The 20,741-nt window shown below is 55.9% G+C and overlaps 1 protein-coding gene across 1 annotated transcript; it reads left to right on the forward strand.

The window, feature by feature from the left end:
• The first annotated feature begins 711 nt into the window (after positions 1–711).
• Positions 712–20,498, forward strand: SLC22A8 (solute carrier family 22 member 8). The gene is made up of 11 exons (XM_054570646.1): positions 712–805; positions 1,563–1,922; positions 13,501–13,604; positions 14,174–14,328; positions 14,829–14,997; positions 17,186–17,309; positions 17,515–17,624; positions 18,589–18,803; positions 19,525–19,633; positions 19,782–19,985; positions 20,073–20,498. Exons 2-11 carry the CDS (start codon positions 1,587–1,589, stop codon positions 20,146–20,148), a joined length of 1,602 nt encoding a protein of 533 aa, XP_054426621.1. The 5' UTR covers positions 712–805; positions 1,563–1,586; the 3' UTR covers positions 20,149–20,498.
• The last annotated feature ends 243 nt before the right edge of the window (positions 20,499–20,741 follow it).

The raw sequence follows: 20,741 nt of genomic DNA on the forward strand, positions 1-20,741 counted from the left end.
CTGGATGTTTTGTTTTGTTTGGCTTGTTTGCATTTCCTATATTTTATGCATGAAACACCATATTATATAATTAAAATAATATTCAGAGAAACAAAACAATGGAGGCTGCGGTTTGCCCCCAGCGGGAAGCAGTTGGTCCCGAGAGGAGCCTGTCTGAGGAGAGCGGGCTGGGACGGGGCGTGGGCTGAGCCTCTGGGGTCTGAGACTCCGACGGGGGAGCCCTGGCTATGCCAGGGGCCCAGGGAATGACAGTCCTGAGCCCTTGGGAACAGGGGCATGTGGCTGTTTCTTCCTGGACGTGCCCAGCTGTTTCCGGGGAGGCAAGTCTCCAGGCCCCTTCTCGAGAGGCCACAGGCAGGGAAGTCGGGACCCTGGAGAATGTTGTCTGTTCAGGACAGCACACCTCTCTCTGGCTATTGTCAGCTATCAGTCCTCAGGACTCAGTCACACCCCCTCCTAGACCCCTCTTCCCTTAGGGGAGCCTGCCTGCACCAGCCAGCAGCCCTACTAGGTCCAGCCGCACAGGCAGCTCAGCGTTTGCTGCGGCAGCCTTTGGAGAGCAGCTAGGCTTGGTGGGTTCACAGTGCTCTCCCTGCCGGGACGGCTCTTAATCCTCAGAAGAAAGTCAAACATTAACCCGGGAAACAGCTTATGCCTTATATAAGCCCCCTCCTGGGGAAGGCACAAACACAGCTTGTTGGAGCTGAGCTGCCCAACAATAGCAGCTGCTGGACCCTGGGACAGAGCAAGGCTTCAGCCGCATCGACCACCAGCCCCGCCGGTGGGAGCCAGGCCCAGCCACCAGGTGAGGAGGGATGGCGGCCCCCCAGGCCCCGCCTGGCCCCCAGCAATCCCTGGGGAACTCCCAAAGCGAGGCCCTGCCCCTCACTGCGACTGGCCAAGTCCCTTATGCCCTCTGGGACCTGCCTGGGCCCTTCCTGCTACCCCAGCAGAGTGGGCCTAACCCCAGGAGACAGTCAAAAGCCAGGAGGCTCTGGGCTTGGGGAGGCCTTTCCCAGCAGGCAAGCTGAGGTGACCCTGTACATCTCGGGGCAACCGGGGCCTTCCTCCACCAACATACACTATCCATCTTGTATGGCCAATGTGCAAGGCTCGGCTCTTAGGTCTCAGCTGTGTGACCAGCACTGCACCATGCACACAGCTCATGTGACCAGCCTGGCTGAGTACACATGTACTCATGCCCCCAAGTCCACACACACACACACACACACACAACCACAGGCCCAAGCTCACGCAGCTGTGCCCTCAGCTCCAGCCTAAATATACACATCCTTGTAGACCCCTGTGGATGCACACCGGTGACCCCACATCTATATGTGGTTTGGGTACATCCTCGTGCAACCACCTGTAAATCTGGGGATACACACAGCTGAGCCCTCACATCCTCACTCATTGATAGACACACAACGTTGCGCCCACGGGCGCTCACACACACGCCTGGACACGCCCTCCCACTTGCACTCCCACACCCGTCGACGTGCGCGCCCACTGGGCACGCATGCACACACGTGCCTCTCCCCATGCCGGTGCCTCGCCCGCAGCTCTGGCCCCTCTTCCTCGGAGCCATGACCTTCTCCAAGATCGTGGACAGCGTGAACAGCCAGGGCCCCTTCCAGTGCATCATCCTGGTCCTGCTAGGCCTCCCAATCCTCGGCATGGCAAACCACAACCTGCTACAGATCTTCACGGCGATTACCCCCGCCCACCACTGTCGTCCACCCCGCAACGCCTCCGCAGGGTCCTGGGTGCTCCCCATGGGCCTGAATGGGAAGCCCGAGCAGTGCCTCCGTTTTGTGTATCTGCCCAACGCCAGCCTGCCCAACGAAACGCAGGGGGCCACCGAGCCATGCCTGGATGGCTGGGCCTACAACATCAGCGCCGGGGACTCCATTGTGACTGAGGTATGCCCAGGGGCAGCCCTGCACGCCCCTTAGAGCGACCCCCCCACACCCTGCAGCACTCACGAGCAGGGAGCGTGCCGGGCCCCGAGTCCCTCGGCCATGGGGACAGGGTGCTATTCTGGGGGTTACAGAGTTAAATCAGACTCTTGAATGGAGGGGGTAGGCCAGAGACCACGGCAGGAACTGGCCTTTACTGAGGATCGACTAACTGCCTGGCACATTAGGGTGCCTCGCAGACTTTGTCTCCCGATGTGATTCCCAGAGCGATATTCTACTGAAGATGATATTATCTCCTGTTACAGATCAAAAAAAACTAAGCCCCGGAGAAGGGAAGGAAACGTCTGGTGCCACACGGCTGGTCAATTTCAGTAATTGGAATTTAAAGCTAAAGCCCATTAGAGGCACAAGGTGGGGGTAAAGGGTCTCTGGCAATTCAAAGATGGAGGAGCCATAGAATGCGAGGGGGGCTTCTTGGAGGAGGTGGCACCTGCATAGTGAGCAGAGGTCAATGTTTGTACTCCCCCTAGGGGGACTGAGAGCTCCTCATGGGCAGGATCTTGCTTTTGCCTCATTAGGAGAACTAGGTTTCCAAGTCTTTACCCAGTGTCAGTTCTGTGCTGGGCACACTATGTGTGGGGGCTCCTGGAGTCTCAGGAGGTGGCATTTCAGCAAGAGAAGTGTTATTAGTATCTCTAGTTCACAAACGAGGAAACTCGGGCTCAGTCTGCTTCCGCGACTTTCCCAGGATTACACACAGTTAGGACCAGGGAATGGAAGAATCTGAACCCAGAACTCCCTATGTTCTGAGTCCATTCTTGCTTTCACTTGCTTAGTGAATATTTCGTGGCATATAAAGCATTTACTAAGTGTTTTATAAATATTAGCACTTTCAACCTTCCTGACAACTCTATCAGGTAGTCAGTATTATAAGCCCACTTTTCAAATGGGCAAACCGAAGCACAGAGAGGCTGAGGAGCTTGAGCAAGGTCGCACTGCCAGTAAGTGGCAGATTCAGGATCTGAACGCAGAAGCCACCTGGATTACCGCCCAAGGAGCAGGGCCTTTCAGCAGTGTGGCTGTTTCCCCGGCGCAGTGCCTGGCACAGAGGAGGCACTCTGCAAAATAAGTGTTTGTGGAGTGAACGGATGTGAGCTTGTACACTCAGAGTGCTCAGGGAGCCCAGAGGAGGGACACATCCAACCAGCCTGGAAGGGGACCCAGGTGGGCCTGCGCTGAGTGTGCAGGAGAGATGCGTTGGGCAGCAGGCTGAGGGGGCGAAGGGAATCGTGTGTGGGGCCAAGTGCACGGCCACAGAACCAGGAAGAGAACAAAGCAGTCAGGGGGCTGCAAGGGACCGAGGAAGCTCAGAGGGGCAGGTGGCGGGGCGCGGAGGCCTCCAGACAGGGAGGTGAGGACAGCAGGAGGGCCTGGCTTGGAGGCTCTGGCTTGGAGGCTAAGGAGAAGGTGACAGGGACCGTGGAATGGTGCCAAGCAGGAGAGCAGTGCTCTCAGATCACCTCCAAAGGGCGGTCAGCTCCGAATGCAGGGTGGAGAGTTATGGTCCAGCAGCAAGGAGACCAGCGAGCAGGCAGCCACCAGGCTCCGGGACACAGGTGACAGGCAGAAAGGGCATTTGGAATAGACACCAGAGAAGTTTGGGCGTTAGAATCTATGGCACTTGGGACCCGAATAGATTTGGGAGAGTAAGGAGCAGAGAAGGAGTCTAAGATGCCTCACTACCTGTCAGTACCGTAATTTGCCATGTATAATGCACGTCCATGTTTTTGGCCCACACTTTCAGGAAAAAAGTCTTTCAATTCAATGTTTTTACTTAAATTTAGAAACAAAAGCGATTATCATATTCCAGGGTATTATGTTGCATACGGATATGGTTATTGCTTTCTAGAGTTATGCTTTTAATACATAAGCATAAATAAAAGAATTAAAAACATTTAAATAGATATGGAATTAGCACTACCCGTGCATAATGTGCACCCTTCTTTTTCCCCTCAAAGATTTGGGCAAAAAAGTGTGCATTATACATGGCAAAATATAGTAAGTTTCCAAATGTTTGGGTGACTAGCTGTACATTGGGTCCCTGGGAAGACAGAGAGCGGAAAAAAACACCATCCACATCCTCCAAAAACCTAGAACAGAAAGAGCCTAGCCAAAGGAAGAAAAACTTAAGCGCTTGTTTCACTGCTAAAAAAAAAAAAACCAACAATGAAATCACAGTCACTGCCATCCCCCGCCCCAACATGCTTACCCTGTTCCAGACCCCCTTACGAACTTTGCATGTATTGGCCCATGGAGTCCTCATAACAACCGTCCAAGGTTAGCACCTGTGTGATCCTAGTTTTACAGATGAGGAAACCAAGGGACAGGTCACTGTTCCAAGGCACCACATGTCACAAACTGTGGAGACGGGAGTGACACCCAGGCAGTTTTCAGAGCTGCGCCTCCCCCGACCCCTGCGCCGTCAGACAGCCTAACCCAGACCCCCATCTGTGAGACTTGCTGTGCAGCTGCAGCCCCAAGGAGGCCGTGGTTCTTGGATCGGCCTCCCCCCACTGGCCGGGGCTCCTACAGGGCAGAGAAGGTATCTCTCTCCCACCCTTCTTTATCACTATTGGGTTAGGTGCATAGTAAGTGCTCAGTTAATGCTGAATGAACGCCACGCCCCCTCAGAGCCCAGCAGGAGAGAAGCTGAGAAATGGTTTCCCCTCCTGGATGCACCTTGGGTTCCAGAGAGCCTGGCCAAGTTCAGCGGCTGGAGTCTTGTGCGTGATCAGGGGTCAATTCACATCCAGGCCAGCCGAGTGCCAGCAGTCAGCCCGGTGACTGTGCGTCCCAGGACGCGCAGGGGGACACAGGTCTCGGGGTCCCTCCCGCACCACATTCAGTTCAGGTCTGGATCTGGCCTGGCGGCCTGACTCCCCAGGGACCCTCAGCTGAGAGAGTCTCCAGGAGGGGTTCCTTCCCAGCCAGGGAGGTGGCGGAGGGAGGACACAGCCAGGCACTGACGCCAGCTCAGAAAGGACGAGCCCCTCTGACTTTTCCACTTGTGTCCAGTCTGTGGCAAATCCGTGCTGCATCTGCTTGGACTGGGATGGAGTGGGGTTCTGGTCCCCCGTGACCCCATGTAGCAGAGGCAGAGCGGCACTGGGCCTTTACCCAAGGGGTGGGTCTCTAGGGAGGAGGCAGGGCGCGGGATCTGACACCCAGGTGGGGAAGGCGGTAACAAGGAAAACAGCATGTGGCAGCCACTCAGTCCTGGTGACCCTGGTTAGTCCCAGCCAAGGGTTGTCCCCCAGAGGGACAGTGTGAAGTTGTGAGCCAGGTCAAGTTCACATCCTGACTTTGCCATTTTTAGGGATGTCACAACCCCAGGAGTCTGCTGGCTCATCCTTGACAAGGAACAGAGAGCGAGCGTGCGTGCACCGGAGAGGGGATCGGGCAGAGGCGGCAGCGAGGGGGGCCGGGCGGGGCCGGGCGTTCAGCCCTTGTTTGTGTTCTGTGTCGCTCCTGCTGCTGCTGCTGCTGTCCCTGTTGTTGATGATGAGAGATGTGGCCTGAGAATGGGGGGGGGGGAGCATACCAAAAAACTAGGGGGACCCCCAGTAACAGAGAATTCAGCTGTCACCACGCTCCCCAGGCCCCCAGGCCTTTGCCTCCCCCAAGGCCCCCTTGCAGCTCTCGTCTCCTGCAAACAGCCCAGGCCGGAGTGCCGGCTCCCACCCCAAAGCCGGTGGCCTGGTGGGTCCCCGCACCAGCACATCGGCATAATAAGGGGGCAGGGAGAGGGCTGCGCCGGTGGCCTGCGTGGGCATGGCACGGCACGCACGTCCCTCCCCTTCAGGTCCCCTGAGCTCTCCTGCCAGAGCTGACCCGCATTCCTCTCTCTGGGGTCCGCAGAGACAAGGTTGGAATTTCTCAGAAGGAGCTTTACTGAGACCTTAAGAAACAAAGGTCTTTCTTTTGAAGAAAGTGGAGAGTGCAAAGAAAGTGGGTTAGGAATGAAGGCCTTGCCCGCTCCAAGTCAGCAGGACTCCCGTGGCTGTGGCCAACTGTTCAGAAGCGGCTTACCTTCCACGGCTCAGGGAACCTGGCCAAGAGCAGAAGGTATGGGGCTTGTACCCTGTCATGCGTCAGTTGGTAGCCTTGCCAGCCAGCCTCCCAGTCCCAGCTGGGTTCCCTGTGGGCTCTGGATCCCCTGGAGACAAGCTGGGGCCCAAAGCTCCCACCCACCGAACCCCAGCCCGGGGTGTGCCCAGCGGGTCTGGGCGCCCTGAACCCATCCTGTGGCCCTCGGAGGCCTGGGCCTGACCCTGCCTGAACCAGCCCACCCCGCTAAATCCCCTGCGATTCCTCTCTGGGCCTTGAGCCTTCCTGTCCTGTCTCCAGGGCCACATGAAGCCTGTCCCCACACAGGCCCCTGGGGACCCCAAGTCACCTGCTGCAGACGCAGAGAACCTGCCCAGTGGATTCTCCAGGAAGCAGGTCCTTGCCCTGGGGAGGTTGCCCTGCCAAGTGCCTGGCCTTCCTCCGCCCATACCCCCAAATCCCTGGCTGCCCAACTCCCGGACCGCTGTCCCTCCCCTGTGACCCACTCACTCCAGCTGCACAGCCCCCCTTGCTCACCTCAACCCTGAGCCAGGTCCTCCCCCAGTCACCTCCCTCCCTAGCCTCCAAACTGTCCCCTGGGTAAGGACCAATGAGCCCCCCTCAGCCGTGTCCCTGGCCCCGCCTGAGCCCAGCGATGGCCGTCACCGAGAATGCCCTGATCATGTCCGCAGCGGGGCACGGGCTGTCCTCTGGGCACTCCAAGGTCAGGAACTTACTCAGTGGGCACCGACCGCGTGCGTGGCCCCGCGCTGGTGTTTCGCGCCATCCTGTGAATCAGGCACGGAGAATATCATCCCAATTTTACACTGGGCTCAGGTTCCACAGGTGGCCCTCTCAGTCATGACAAAGTCAAACTTTTCTAGGAGGAGGGACGGGGCCCTGACTCCTGAAGCCATGCCCCTTCTCCTGCCTCACGCGCCCTTGTGGGCACAAGCCTTACAACGCGTGTGACAACAATAATAGAACAGCTATTACGTAGTGCGTGCCAACTTCTTGCCAGGTATAGTGCTGGGTGCTTCCGATTCCTTGTGCTACGTACAATCCTGAGAAGAAGGTACTAGTATTACCCCCAGAGTACAGATAAGGAAACTGAGTCACAGAGAGGTTAAGAACCAGCCCAGGAACACACCGCTACTATGTGGCAGAGCTAGAGATCCGCATCCTTCTGACTCTCCTCAGGTACCTGGCGTGTCCTCGCTGGCCCTGGTGCCCCAGCACAGGCTCCAGCAGGAGCCTAAGGTCGGCAGGGGCTATAGCAGCTCTCCCCAGGGCCTGATCTGGTTCTAAAAGGCCCCAAAGCAGCCCTGGTCAGGTAGCTCAGTTGGTTAGCGCATCATCCTGATGCACCAAGTTTGCAGGTTCCATCTCCTGTCGGGGCACCTACAAAAATCAACCAATGAGTGCATCAATAAGTGGATCAACAAATCAATGTTTCTCTCTCTCTCTCTCTCTCTCTTCCTTCCTCTCTCTCTAAAATCAATAAATTTAAAAAATGAAAAGAATCAGAAGGTCCCAAAGCTAGGGAAGTTTGTTTCCCTTTTCTTTGATCTGGGAGGTACAGGCCATGTGTGGGGTCTCCTGGCAGAGCCGGCCCCCCGCACCCTGACACACACACAGCAGGGCCCCTTCCTGCGGATCAGGGTCTGGATCACAAGGGCTCACCCTGACTTTTTTTTTTTAATAGTTTTTTAAAAATTCTTATTGATTTGAGAGAGAGAGAGGGGAAGAAGGAGAGAGAGAGAGAAACATCAGTTTCTTATTCCACTTATTGGTGCATGCATTAGTTGCTTCTCGTGTATGCCCTGACCAGGAATCCAACTCCCAACCTTGGCCTATCAGGACGACACTCTAACCAACTGAGCCACCCGGCCATGGCTCACCGGGACCTTTGATGCCTGCCTTCTGCTTTCCCTCTGAGGGACCTCCTGGCCACTGATCTGGCTTGTGCTCCAGCGCCTGAACCAGTCCCTCACCCTCTGGGCTCAATAGCAGACCAGCCCCCTGGCTCTGGCCCTGGCTGCCTCCTCAGCTGCGATTCCCGCCCATCTTGCACTGTACATCCTACAGTGGCTCGAAGCAATGGCTCGCATGGCCTGAGCCTTCCCTCCTGCAGCCCAGGGCTCAGAGCTAAGCACAAGAGAGGCATCGGGGAGCGGTCGTCAAGGCCATTCACTGGGCACCCAGCAGACCTGAGCCTGAGTCTCTGCCTTGAAAGGAACCGAGCTATGCTTAGGCAGGTTACTTACTCTCTGTGCCTCAGTTTCTCAGTCTGAAAATGGGGATAATAATAATACCAGCCTCAGAGGCTTATTAGCGCATCATTGGCAAAGCTCGCTCCTGGGCAGCGCAGGCCCTCCTCTCCTCCCCTGCCGCCTTCCTGGTGCATCGGCTCACTCAGGAAGCTATGGCGGAAGGTCCTCTCCTTCCCTTCTAGAACCAGCTTTCTAGGGGCTCAGTAAACACTCCAAGAAAGGAAAGAGGAGACCAAGAACAGTATACTAGGATATTTGAACAAGAACTCCATGTGGAGTTACCAAAAGTCTGTGGGAAAGAGGTCAGCCCAGGCTGTGCCAAGGGCTGCACAGAAGTACCGGGAAGCTCCCTCCAGCCAGCGAGTTAATTTTTCCTCTCTGGGCCTCATCAGTGGAATATGAATAGTAACCCCGGCCCTGTTCACTCATTAATTATTCATTGAACAAACATTAACATTGACCATGTCCCAGCTATTCTGTTAGCTGTTAGGGAGAAAGAGCCAAGAAGATGTCTCGGCCCACTATGAGGTTCAGAAGGAGACAAGTAAGTCAGCAGCTAGCACGCTCCGTAATAGATGTCCTCTTGGAGGGAAGAAGGGGGTGCCGGCTGCGGCGGGAGAAATGGGGAAGGGCATGACCTCAGCCGCGTACCCATTTCACAGATATTCACTAACCACCTGCTTGGACCAGGCTCCTGGGAAAGGTGTTCCTGGCACTCAGAAAAGATCATCTCAATGTGAGTTTAGAAGGACTGATGACATTACTAGACTAAGGAAACGATGGCTAGGGCCACAGCAAAGAAAACATAATAGTGAGAAGCTTTCCTACACTCAGGAGTTGAGCCTGGTTACCCCGACTAGAAGCCCGTGCCCCACGCGACCCAGCCTGTGCATGGAGTCAAAGGAAACAAATCCCACTGTCAACGCGTGGAAGAATCATTGAGCCTTCAGCTGTGGGTTTTGTTACCAGGGCTTTCTTAAGAGTTTTACACAGCTAACCACATAGAAAGCCTGCCAAAAATGTCTTTAAATATCTTTCCCCACCTCCACCAAAATTCCAGGATGCCTTTAAAAATCTCTCCAGTTCTCTGTATCCAGTTCCTTCATTGCCATATTCTTCTATTCCCAGTCCTTCGCCATCACCCCCTACCAAGCCAGCGGGTGCTTCAAACATGCAGGAATCACGCAGAGTATTCATTTCCTAGAGCTTCCATTACAAAGCACCACAAACTGGGGGCTTTATAGCAACTGAAATATATTTACGCCTCACAGTTCTGGAGGCTAGAAGTCCAACATCAAGGTGTAGGCAAGCTCTGCCACCAGCTCTAGGGAAGAATCCTTGCTTCCCTCTCCTAGGTTCTAGTGATGGCTGGCGATTCTTGGCATCCTTGGCTTACGGATACATCCCTCCAGCCTCTGTCTCCATTGGCACATGATGTTCTCCCTGAGTATCGATTTCTTCTCTTCTTATAAGAACACCAGTCATATTAGATTAAGGGTCCATACCTATCCCAGTGTGACCTCATTTTAACTAATTACATCAGCAACAACCCTATTTTCAAATAAGGTCACAGTCCAAGGTACTGGGAGTTAGGACTTCAACCTCTCTTTTCCGGGGACACAGTCCAACCTGTCACAGAGGCACATCCCAGGCCTGAGCCCCACGGACCGGTGCTGCTCTGCTGGCAGGCACAGCCGCTTCTCTCATCGGGGCCAACGAGCTTCATTAACCGTGAAATCTCTCAAAAGCAACTTACAGTGCAATTAAGGCCAAGACTCTTAATATTTAACCACAGAGTACTCCTCCTTCTGAGCGTCAAAACCTCATTTTACCGTTCCCAGTAGTCCATGTTCTATAGAGGACGTTCCAGCATGATTGTGAGGTTTTTCCAGTTCTCTTGCTAACGTGCGGTGAGGGATTTGACATACACGGCCTGGCCTGTCTCCGTCCGAACACAGACCCAGCCAGGGGCTGCGAGGCAGCCCACCACACATTTGGAGCGGGGGCCCTGCCATCTCTCAGGGAGACATCGGCACACCTCTAAACCTCTAAGACCCTCTGTCCCTCTGTTCCTTCTGGGGAATGTTCGCTTGTTCAGTTGCACTAGTATGTACTAAGTGACTACTAGGTGCTGTTCCAGGCAATAGAAGTCCCATAGCGAACAAAACAGACACAAATCCTCACCTTCATCAAGATAACATTCTTGGGAGAGAAGTTTTCAAAACTGAAAGCTATGCAGTATGTCTGATGGTGCCGGTGCCATAAAGAAAGTAAAGTAGGGTAGAGGGGAAGACGCTGCTGGGAGAAGGGCTGCAATGTTAAATAGGGTAGTCACGGAAGCTCTCATTGAGAAGGTAACATTTGAGCAAAGATTTAAAGGAGGTGGAGGAGCAAGCCGAGTGGCTGTCTGGGGGAAGGACATTCCAGGCCAAGAGAACACCACACGCCAAGACTCTGGGTGCCTGGAATGTTTACAGAACAGCAAAGAAACCAACGCACCCGGAGGAGGGTACGTGGGAGACAGCAGTAGAAGTGGGAGCAGATTCTTCAGGGACCTGGAAGGGCTGTGGGGGGTAGGGGGGTGTGTTTTAATTTTTTATTTATTTACTTTTAGGCAGAGGGGAAGGGAGGAAGAAAGAGAGGGAGAGAAACATCAATGTGTGGTTGCCCCTCATACGCCCCCTAGTGGGGGCCTGGCCCACAACCCAGGCATGTGCCCTGATAGGGAATCCAACCCGTAACACTTTGGTTCACAGGCCGGCACCACTGAGCCACACCAGCCAGCGAAGTTGTGGCGTGTTTTAAATGTGACTCAAAGTCCAGTCAAGACTTTCCAGTTCTTTGGAAGAAACTAGCTTGCAACAGGTGTTCTAAGCCTGCAGCATCACCAGTGCCAAGGGAGAAACCAAGGCCCAGGAGACCTAGTCTCTGACAGTGAAGTTGGGCAACAGCCTCTCACAAACCCAGGCATGTCTGACATCGGCCCTCTCACAGTCCAAGCAGACTGATTTCTTAAGGCTCTAAACAATGTGGAGGTTGACGGGGGCGGCGGGGGGGATGAAATTTCCATTTGCAACTTTTCATCTTACGGGATGTGTCAGGATAGGCTAGGTTGCCATAACAGAACAATTCACCGTGTTAAGGGATATAAAAGTGTTTCTCTTTCTCATGCAATAGATCTAAGAGGAGCATTTCAGGTTAATGGGTGATTCTGCTCTGCAAGGTCATTCAGGGACCCAGAGTGACGGCCTCTCTGCCGTCTTCAACACATGGCTTCCAGGCTTGCTCTAGGTGTCACCATTCCCACCAACAGGAAAGGAGGAAGCATGCTTTACACATCATGCCACAAAGTACCAGAAGTCTCTCTAGACACCCACTGGTGCACTTTTCTTACACCCGTTCACTTCCCTCTTACCCTTCTCCCTCCCCCTCCCCACACACACATGGCGTGTAGGCTCCATCCGCCTGGGTTCGCTGGCCACGTGGGCTGCTCGGAAACAGCTGGAGAACCTGGTGTCTTGTCCACGTGGCCACATTGTTCCTTACTTCCAGCAGAGGAAAGTGTGGTTCCTCCCCTGCACTGTTTTACCTCTAAAACATTCCTGGGAGGCATCGCTAGTGAATAAAATTCCCCACTTCATCACCTGGCTAATTCAGAGTAGCTGGACAAAGGGGGATTTGAGGGATTAGCAGGAGATTAGGTCAGACAAGTAGGCAGGGGCCAGGGCATGAGGGCTTTAGAAATCTGTGTTAACTGAGCTCTCTCTTTACCCAAAGGGACAAGAGGAAGCCCGTGAGTGCATGAGGCAAAACAAGAAGCAGATCTGAGAGGTGTTTTAGAAAGTGGTGATTATCCAGGAAGAATGGGGAGGAGGGACAGAGATCGAGGGCTGGGAGACCTGTCAGGATGTGGTTGCAGGAGCCCTCTCAGGGACTGGGGGTGACAACGCCACCTCTTAAGGTGGTTGTGAGGATTGAAGGGGTGGAGGTCTGGACAGTGCCCCGTGCGGCATAAACCCTCAATAATTATCGGCTGCTGCCCTCAACCCAAGTGCAAGACGATGAGACCCTCACTAAGCATAAAAATGCAGATTCAAGAAATGTGAAAAAGTTAGAAAGTGGAGAGTTGAGTGATTGTAAAGTGAGTGAGGAAGGAGTGAAAAGAGTGCGACCAGTCGCTGCGATTTGGAGACCTCCAGGCAGGGGCGGGCCACGTGGACCCTGAGATGCCCACGGGACACCCTTCACCCAGGGGGAGGTTTCAAGCTGGCAGCTGAGTCTCCGGGTCTCACGACCAGAAGAAAGTCTGGGCTGAAGATGTGGGTTTACAGTCTTCATCATAAAACAGTCATCAAAGCCACAGAAGCCAGCGGTGTTTCCTGCGGGGAGTGGGTGAAAGAGAGGACGGTGGAAGAAGAGCCTGGGGAAGCCCACTCGGAGCCCGTGGAGGAGAAGGGGAAAGGCAGGCGGAGGGAGAGGTCGGCCACGTCACGGGCTGCACAGGCCAGGTCCGGTCAGGACACCGCTGATCTGGCGGAAACGACATTGGTTGCGGGGAACACAGTTTCTGTGGAGTAGCAGAGGAAGGTCTGAGGAAGGAGTGGGCGGTGAGGATGGGGTGACGGCAAGCACAGGGCCTCGTACAAGAAAAGTAGCCTTAAAGGGAAGGGAGGAATGGAGCGAATGTGGAGGGCAAAGAGCGGGTAAGCTGGAGAGATCCGAGCACATGCGAATGCTGATGAGGAGGAGTCAGGAGAGCATGAGGGTGAGGATGTGGGATGGAGCGAGGGGGTGCCTATGCGGGGGCGGGGGGTGAGGTCGAGGGTTCAACAGAGGGACTGACCTCAGACGTGTGAGGTGACAAGCGGGATGCACAAGGATGCACGCAAGCCTGGCGGGGCCAAGGTCAGACCTAGATGTGACAGCAGAGCAGACTTTGAAAGTTGTATGCCAGGCCACACGCACACTAGGGGGCTGTTGTCATGACAAAACCACACGCCAGGGGCCCAAAGGGCCACAGGTGGACCTCAGGAGCCTGGGCCAGGCTGAAAGGGGCCATGGTGCCTGGGAGGCAGGGGGCCAGGTTCAGGGGGTCAGGTGGCGGCGCTGGAGAGCGAGCGTGCCCATGGGGACCCAGCCGAGCGTGGCCAAGGGGGCCGCTCTGCACTGAGCCCCGCTGGTGTCCCCTTTCTCCCGTGCAGTGGGACCTGGTGTGCGGCTCTCACAAACTGAAGGAGATGGCCCAGTCTATGTTCATGGCGGGCACGCTGATCGGCGGGATCTTGCTGGGAAGCCTGTCTGACAGGTGAGACACTGGGGCCTCCCAAGAGGGGGCACAACCCATGGCGACAAGCCTTCCCCTCGGTGCTCCACCCAGGAGCCCCAAAGAGGCAAAGAGCTGGGGAGGGCGGGGGGATGGGCCTTGCCACGTAGCCTTGGGCAAGTCCCCCTCCCTCTGGGGGCCAGAGCCTCCTCTCTGACCCAGAGCCCTTGCGACTTGGGTTTTCCAGCCTCCCTGACCCAGTGGGAAAAACCTCCAGGTTTTTGGACACAGCGCAGTGGCTGCGTGGCGGTGGAGGTGGGGCGGATGGGCTGCTTAGAGATGACTTGACCCTTTGACCCCTCCTCAGGAAGCTAAGCTGGAGGTGGAGGATGGTGGAGGTATGGTTTTATTAACTATAAAACCTCTCACTGCAAACTTGTCAAAAAAAAAAATGCAATTACAAGCAAAGCTCTGTTGAGGGAGGAAGTTACATGCCCTGCTTAGCATTCCAAGCGGTGGGAGGTCCTGCCCTTTGCTCCAGGCCCACAGAGTTGCTCGCCTTGGCTGACTCACTGCGCCTAACCTGGCCCCTCCTCTCCTTTGAGCTGCAGGTTTGGCCGAAAGCCCATCCTGTCCTGCAGCTACCTGCTGCTGGCGGCCAGCGGTGCCAGTGCAGCCATCAGCCCCAACTTGCCCATCTATATGGCCTTGCGCTTCCTGTGTGGCTTCAGCACCGCAGGTGTTATCTTGAGCACCGTGATCTTGGGTGAGCCACAGGGGAAGGGGGCAGGGGAGCACCAGCCAAAGCCGAGAGATTGGGGTCAGGGTCAGTGCTTGGGGCCCCGTGTGGCCTTAGTAGAACAAGGTGTCGCCCCTCTGAAGGTGACAGCAACACGTACAATAGCAGCAACTGTCAATCCTGAGCACTTAGGCTGGGCCTGGCCCTCCACTAGGTCCGCACGCCTAAGTGCAATAAGTACATGACCCTATTATCCCCATTATACAGATAAGGCAATTGAGGCAAAACAGGGGAAGTCACTGGTCTCTGGAGAGGCAGCCAAGAGCATGAACTTGGGATTCAGACAGACCTAAGTTTGAGTCCTACCTTCTTGAGCTCTGTGGCTACATCTATAAAACAGAGTCAATGAGCCCTTAGGATCAAAGTCAGATCAAGCAGCCAGTGGGCAGCAGGAGCTGATGCCCCTTCACAGGGAGGTGCCCAGGGTCCAGAAGGACCCTCATCTGGTCCTTGGGCCCCTCCCGCAGTTGTCGAGTGGACGCCCAGCCGGGTGCGGGCCATCACGTCAGTCGGGGTGGGCTACTTCTACACCTTTGGCCAGTTCATCCTGCCTGGCCTGGCCTACATCATCCTCCAGTGGCGCTGGCTGCAGTTAACCGTGTCTGTTCCCTACTTCGCCTTCTTCCTGTTGTCCTGGTAGGTGGCCTCTCCCCCTCGCCTTCCTCCTCAGGCCCAGCAGAACCAAATGGAAAGCCCGGGCCTGACCAGCCTGGCCAGTTCTGTCTGTCCCGAGGCTTCCCTGTCTCAGAGTCAGGAGGCGGACCCCAGGGAGGAGGAAGTACCTACGCAAAGGCAAGGTGCAGGAAGATGCAGGTGTCTGGGGTGCCCTCGGGGGCTGTCTGCAGCAGCAGAAGGGCGGAGCTGAGCCGGAGGGATGGGGCCAGGCTGCAGAGAGCAGAAAAGCCAAGAGGGCTGAGCACCAGGCGGAGAGATGCCGACCCCCTCCGGAGGTGTCCACGGTGCTGAGAAGCCTGGCCACGCTTCCCTTGGTGAGATAATAGCAGAGAGAGACAGACCCAAGCGGGCGGGGATGAGAGGCAAAAGGGAAGTAACCAATTGTATGGGACGGAGAACCAGGGGACACGTGTGAGAGGCGTTTTGAAGGAAAAATCCACACCATTTGGGGACTTTTGAATTTGAGGAATAAAGAAAAAGAAAGCTCAAAGCCTAAGAACCTGGAAGAATCAAGGAATAAAGAAAAAGAAAGCTCAAAGCCTAAGAACCTGGCAGAATCAAGGTGCCTAGGTCAGAAATCCTCAATAGGTCAAGAGTTCATTATTAACAAGTTAAACCTGAGGACACATTGACGACAGGAAATGACTCTCTAGAAGGTAGTTGGAGCCAGTGAACAGGAACTAATAAATGAACTCGGGAAAAGAAACAAAGTCTTGGAGCAACTCCTTACTGAGCACTTACTATGTGCGAGACACTGCTCTGGGCATGGACCTACATTGTCTCCGATCCTCACAGCACCTCTGGGCGGAGGGGACACTGTTGTTCCCGTTTCACAGATGAGGAAACCGAGGCTCTGTGAAGTGAAGCCATTCCCCAAGGTGACACAAAAAGATACAGGACTTGGGGGGAACCTCCATTTGGAAATGAGAAGTATAATCTCCCAGAAAAGATGGGCAAAATCCTGGGGCGAGAGAGGGGGGTCGGCGGGTGCAGGTCCGCAGCCTGGCATGGGAGCAGAGGAGGAGCAAAGTCTTGAAATTATGGCAGGACCGATCGGGTACAGCCAAGAGCCCAGGCCCCTTCGTTACATGACTTGGGACAAGCCTCCCCCCTCCGAGCCTTAAGGTTTTTCTAAGCAAAGCGAGGATGATAATGTGTGTCACCCAAACTTACAAGTGCCTGGCCCACAGGGAGGCTCACTAACGGGAAGCCATTGTTGCCGTTATCTCAGAGAGGAGAAGACGGAGCCTGCTCACAGTGACTGCAAGTCACTGATAATCTTGGTGTGAGCAGACTGACGAAGCTAGGCAGAAACAGACGCCAAAAGGCCAGGAGAGGAGACAGCAACGGGCCCTGGAAGCCACCGCTACCAGCTGAGCCCAGTGGTCTGAGTGACCCACATCCCCTCCCCCCGGGGCCTCTCTGGAGCTAGATCCTGGGCTTGCAGGGCCCGCAGCTGGAGTTGATTTCAACTCGAACAAGACTTTTCCAAACATCACTCCTTTCCCCCCACCCCTAATGCCCCTCAGGGACTGCTTGGTGGGAACCAGCCCCCAAACTACAGCCCCAGGGGTGAGAGAGAGTGAGGTTGGCTACCCACCGGCCCACCCCAAGACCCCATGCTGTTTTATAGCCCCCCCAGCCCCGCCCCAGCATGGTTGGCCTTTTGCAGCGAGAATCCAAGGATCCTCAAACCCATTCCCTAGACCACAGTCCTATCCTTAGCCCCCTTTCCAAGCTGTCCCTTCACCCAGGACCCGAATGCAGCCCAAGGAGACGGGTGGTGAATACGCACAGCCCTCCGGCGGTCCAGCCTCAAACACGCTGTCCCCTCCCCAGACCCCACCTGCCTTGGCCTTGGGCTCAAGGCTCCCAGCTAAGGAAGACACCCAATGATACCAAGCAGCCCAGGTAGGGGGCCGAGAAAAAGCTCTTCTGGGAGGGGAAGGAAAGAACGATGGAATCTGTGCCGGCCACGGGCGGCCCAGGTGCAAAGCTTGGCCAAGTTTAAATTCCATGAAATCTGCGGTACGGCGGCTCAGGTTTCTGGGCCTCCCACCCTTTGGCCCTGGCTGTGCCTCTTCTTGCAGCCTGTCATAGGGGCTTCTGGCATGGGGATGAGCCACTGTTGTTTGATTTTGGCCCCCAGGTGGATACCAGAGTCCATACGCTGGATGGTCCTGTCTGGGAAGTCTTTGAAGGCCCTGAAGGTCCTCCGGTGGGTAGCTGCCATCAATGGCAAGGAGGAGGAGGCAGAAAAAATCAGCCTGGAGGTAGGGGCCGAGAGGACCTGTGGTCGGGGGCAGGAAACCAGGCTCTGCTCTCGGGCTGTGCCCTCTCTTGCCTGTCTGCCCTGCTCGCACGCCCACATCCCATCTGACACTAAGCCAGCTCCTCTAGAGACTTCAGGCCCGCACCCTCTCTTCCTCCTGCTGCCAGCGGCTACTAACAGCAGCCCTCCCCTTCCTCCGCCCCAAGGAGCTCAAAATCAACCTGCAGAAGGAGGTCTCCTTGACCAAGTACAGCACACGCGACCTGTTCCGGAGGCCCATCCTGCGCCACATGACGTTCTCTCTTTCCCTGGCCTGGTAAACCCCCGCCCTCTCCCCACGCCCACACCCTGGCACCACTGCCACAGCAGGGTGATGAACAAGGCCTCCAGCAGGCGAGCAAAGCCTGCGGCACCTGCAAGAGGAGCCAAGAGATCCCCCGCCCTGGGCTGCCCCAGCCCAACCCCCACCCCCACCCCAGCCCCAGAAAGTCCCCTGTGTCCTTGTACCACGCCCAGGTCCCGCCTTCGGGTCTGCATTCCTCTGGGGTCCTACCCCCTACCCACAGGCCAAGTGTTCCAAACCCCCTCACCAGTTCATGTCTCTGCCCCAGCAGTTTCCCCAGGCTGTGCCTCCCTGTCATTGTCCTCTCACTGGTCTGGCTCTGCCCTCTGAGACCCCACTGAGCACGGCTGGTCCTCAGGGCGTCGGACTTGCGGACAGAAATTGTGTGTCTCCTCCGTCATCTCTTCTGTCTGCCATTCCACTGCTCCTCCGAAGTCGCGTCTGTGACCTGGTTCTGAGGCCCTTCTGCATCCCAGCCCTCCCTAAATGTGATGCGGTTTGTTCGGGAACCCTTCCAAAACGACCCCAGACTTCCAGGAAGGGAAGGACAGGCCCCTGGCCCATGCACACAGCTCAGCTGTCACCTCCCCGTTCTGGATGTGAAACTATCACCCACCCAAGGGAGATCCTTTATTGCCTCCTTTGGTCTCTGAGAGTCCCCTCAGCCCTGATATTCTCTGGAGTCAATTATGTGGCATCTTTGCCACCACATCCTAGACCCTGCCCAGATTAGACATAACCAGTCAATCCCAGCACGCTCTCACCAAGCCCAGACACAACCTCAGAGACCTCAAAACAGCCCTCGAGCCACCCCTGCCGACCAGTTGCCGTTGGGACAAAAATGAAACCAGTCATCCTTCTGATGACCCCATGACCAGGATGGGGAAAGGCCCCAGCCGGGTTGCATGTGCTAATCGACGTGTCCCCTGCCCCTCAGGTTTTCCACCGGTTTTTCCTACTACAGCTTGGCTTTGAATGTGGAAGACTTTGGAGTCAACCTCTACCTGCTCCAACTCATCTTCGGCGGGATCGACGTCCCCGCCAAGTTCCTGACCATCCTCTCCATGAACTACCTGGGCCGGCGTACCACCGAGGTCACCGTCCTAATCCTGGCAGGGGGCGCCATCCTGGCTCTCACCTTTGTGCCCTCTGGTGAGAAGCTGGAACTTCCCCCGTGCCCTCTGAAAGAGGCTGACCCATGCCGGCCTGTGTGGCCGTGGGTGTCTTGGGCTGCCACCCAGCTGGGAAGTGGGAGCCAGGGACGCCGCTTCTGCTGTTTCTGTTGCTAACTCATGGCGTTGCCTTGAGTAGGTCCCTGTGGTCTCTAGGACTCATATCTCTTGTCTAGAAAATACCTCAGTCGGGCTGAGTGATATCAAAGGTCCTTTCCAGAGCTCATTCTGGAAAGCACGGTGCTGTCTGGACGGTGTACAGAATTTCTCGAGGGGTGGGCATGGCCTGGGGGGCGTTGCTGGAGAGAAGGAGCGGGATGGAGACACAACAGAGCCCAGGGCTCATGGAACACTCCACAAGCTCCTCCACCACGTCCTTGGAAAAGCCAGATTTATCTCATATAGATGTTTCTGTGTTGATGCACCTCAATCCTTCCAAAGGAACTTGAGATGTTTTAGGACAAGAACATAAACAACAAAAAGCAAATGAGAATAGGGAATCGGAGCCAAGGAAAACCACAAACACAGCAGGACACAAACCTGTGAAGGCCTAGGGATAGCAGAGTGGCTATTACTCAGCTTTAAGTTTGGGGCTGAGCTTCCTGGCAGCCAAAGCAAAAAGGGAGGCAAGGTGTGCTGCGGGCCGAGGTTACCCAAGTGCCCCCTGCCCGAAGGTTCTCCTCATGTTCTTCCCTCCACAGACTTGCAGACCCTGAGGACAGTGCTGGCTGTGTTTGGGAAGGGATGCCTGTCCAGCTCCTTCAGCTGCCTCTACCTCTACACGAGTGAGCTGTACCCCACCGTCATCCGGTAGGTGCTGGGCCTGGGGCTGGCCCAGCCGAAGGAAACAGGCTCAGGGGGGACTGTGGCATCCTCCCACACAGTGCCCTGGGGTCCCAGAGCCGTCCTGTAGGAACGCCACATGCGTGTGGCCAATCCCTGCTCTGCACTCCCGCAGGCAAACAGGTATGGGCGTAAGTAACCTGATGACTCGAATGGGAAGCATGATGGCCCCACTGGTGAGAATCACGGCCGAATGGCATCCTGTCGTCCCCAATGTCATTTTTGGGACCATCGCCCTTCTGGGAGGCAGCGTTTCCCTCTTCCTGCCCGAGACCCTCAATCAACCCTTGCCAGAGACTCTCGAGGACATAAAGAAATGGTCAGTCCCCCACCTCCGGCCTCATCGGTGTTGCTTCTCAGGAAGCAGGCCCAGGCCCGGGGCTTTTCCTCAGCTCTCCTTCCCTAGGTCCCCACGGGCAAAGGATCCAAAGTGGGAGCCAGAAGCACAGAATTTCCAGCGGAGCCCTCTGCAGCCTTGCTGACCGGGCCTGGGCCCCAGCTGAGGGCACAGAACCCCCTTTCCCTCCCTCCAGAGATGAACCCCAACCAGGCCCCTGCCTGCCTCTGGGCTCCATGGGCATCCTCAGGGGCCCCTGGGCAGTCCAGGCTCTTAGAACAAAGGCTCCTGAGAGCTTGGCGAAGCTATCACTGCACCAGCGCGTCTCCCAGCCCAGCCCCAACCTGGTCAAAGATGCAACCACCGGCCTTCCCACACCCCCTCACCTTCACCACGCCCCCTGCAGCCCAGGCCCTGCCACTTTCCTCTTTGTTTCAGTTCCCTTCTCCTGAAGCCCCCTGGACCCCCTGGCCAATCCTCCCTCCCCCTCTTGCCCTCCACCCCCTTTTTCAATGGGAGGTTTCAATAAACAATGAAAAACTCATGTGGCTCAGGAAAGGGGAAGGAGAGGGGGGCAGGCCACTGCGTGGACATGTGAGTTGCACGTCAGCATCTGTATATACGTGTATGGACACACAGGGACATGCAAGCTGGGCTGATGCGAGCATACGCACACATGTGTGAGGAAGCTAAGACATGTACACGCCAAGCCTTCCGTATTAGTTGGCACGAGCTACT

This window comes from Pteronotus mesoamericanus, unplaced genomic scaffold (assembly GCF_021234165.1).
Source record: "Pteronotus mesoamericanus isolate MK-2021 breed Mesoamerican mustached bat unplaced genomic scaffold, CSHL_Meso_final contig_214, whole genome shotgun sequence".
NCBI classification, from domain to species: domain Eukaryota; kingdom Metazoa; phylum Chordata; class Mammalia; order Chiroptera; family Mormoopidae; genus Pteronotus; species Pteronotus mesoamericanus.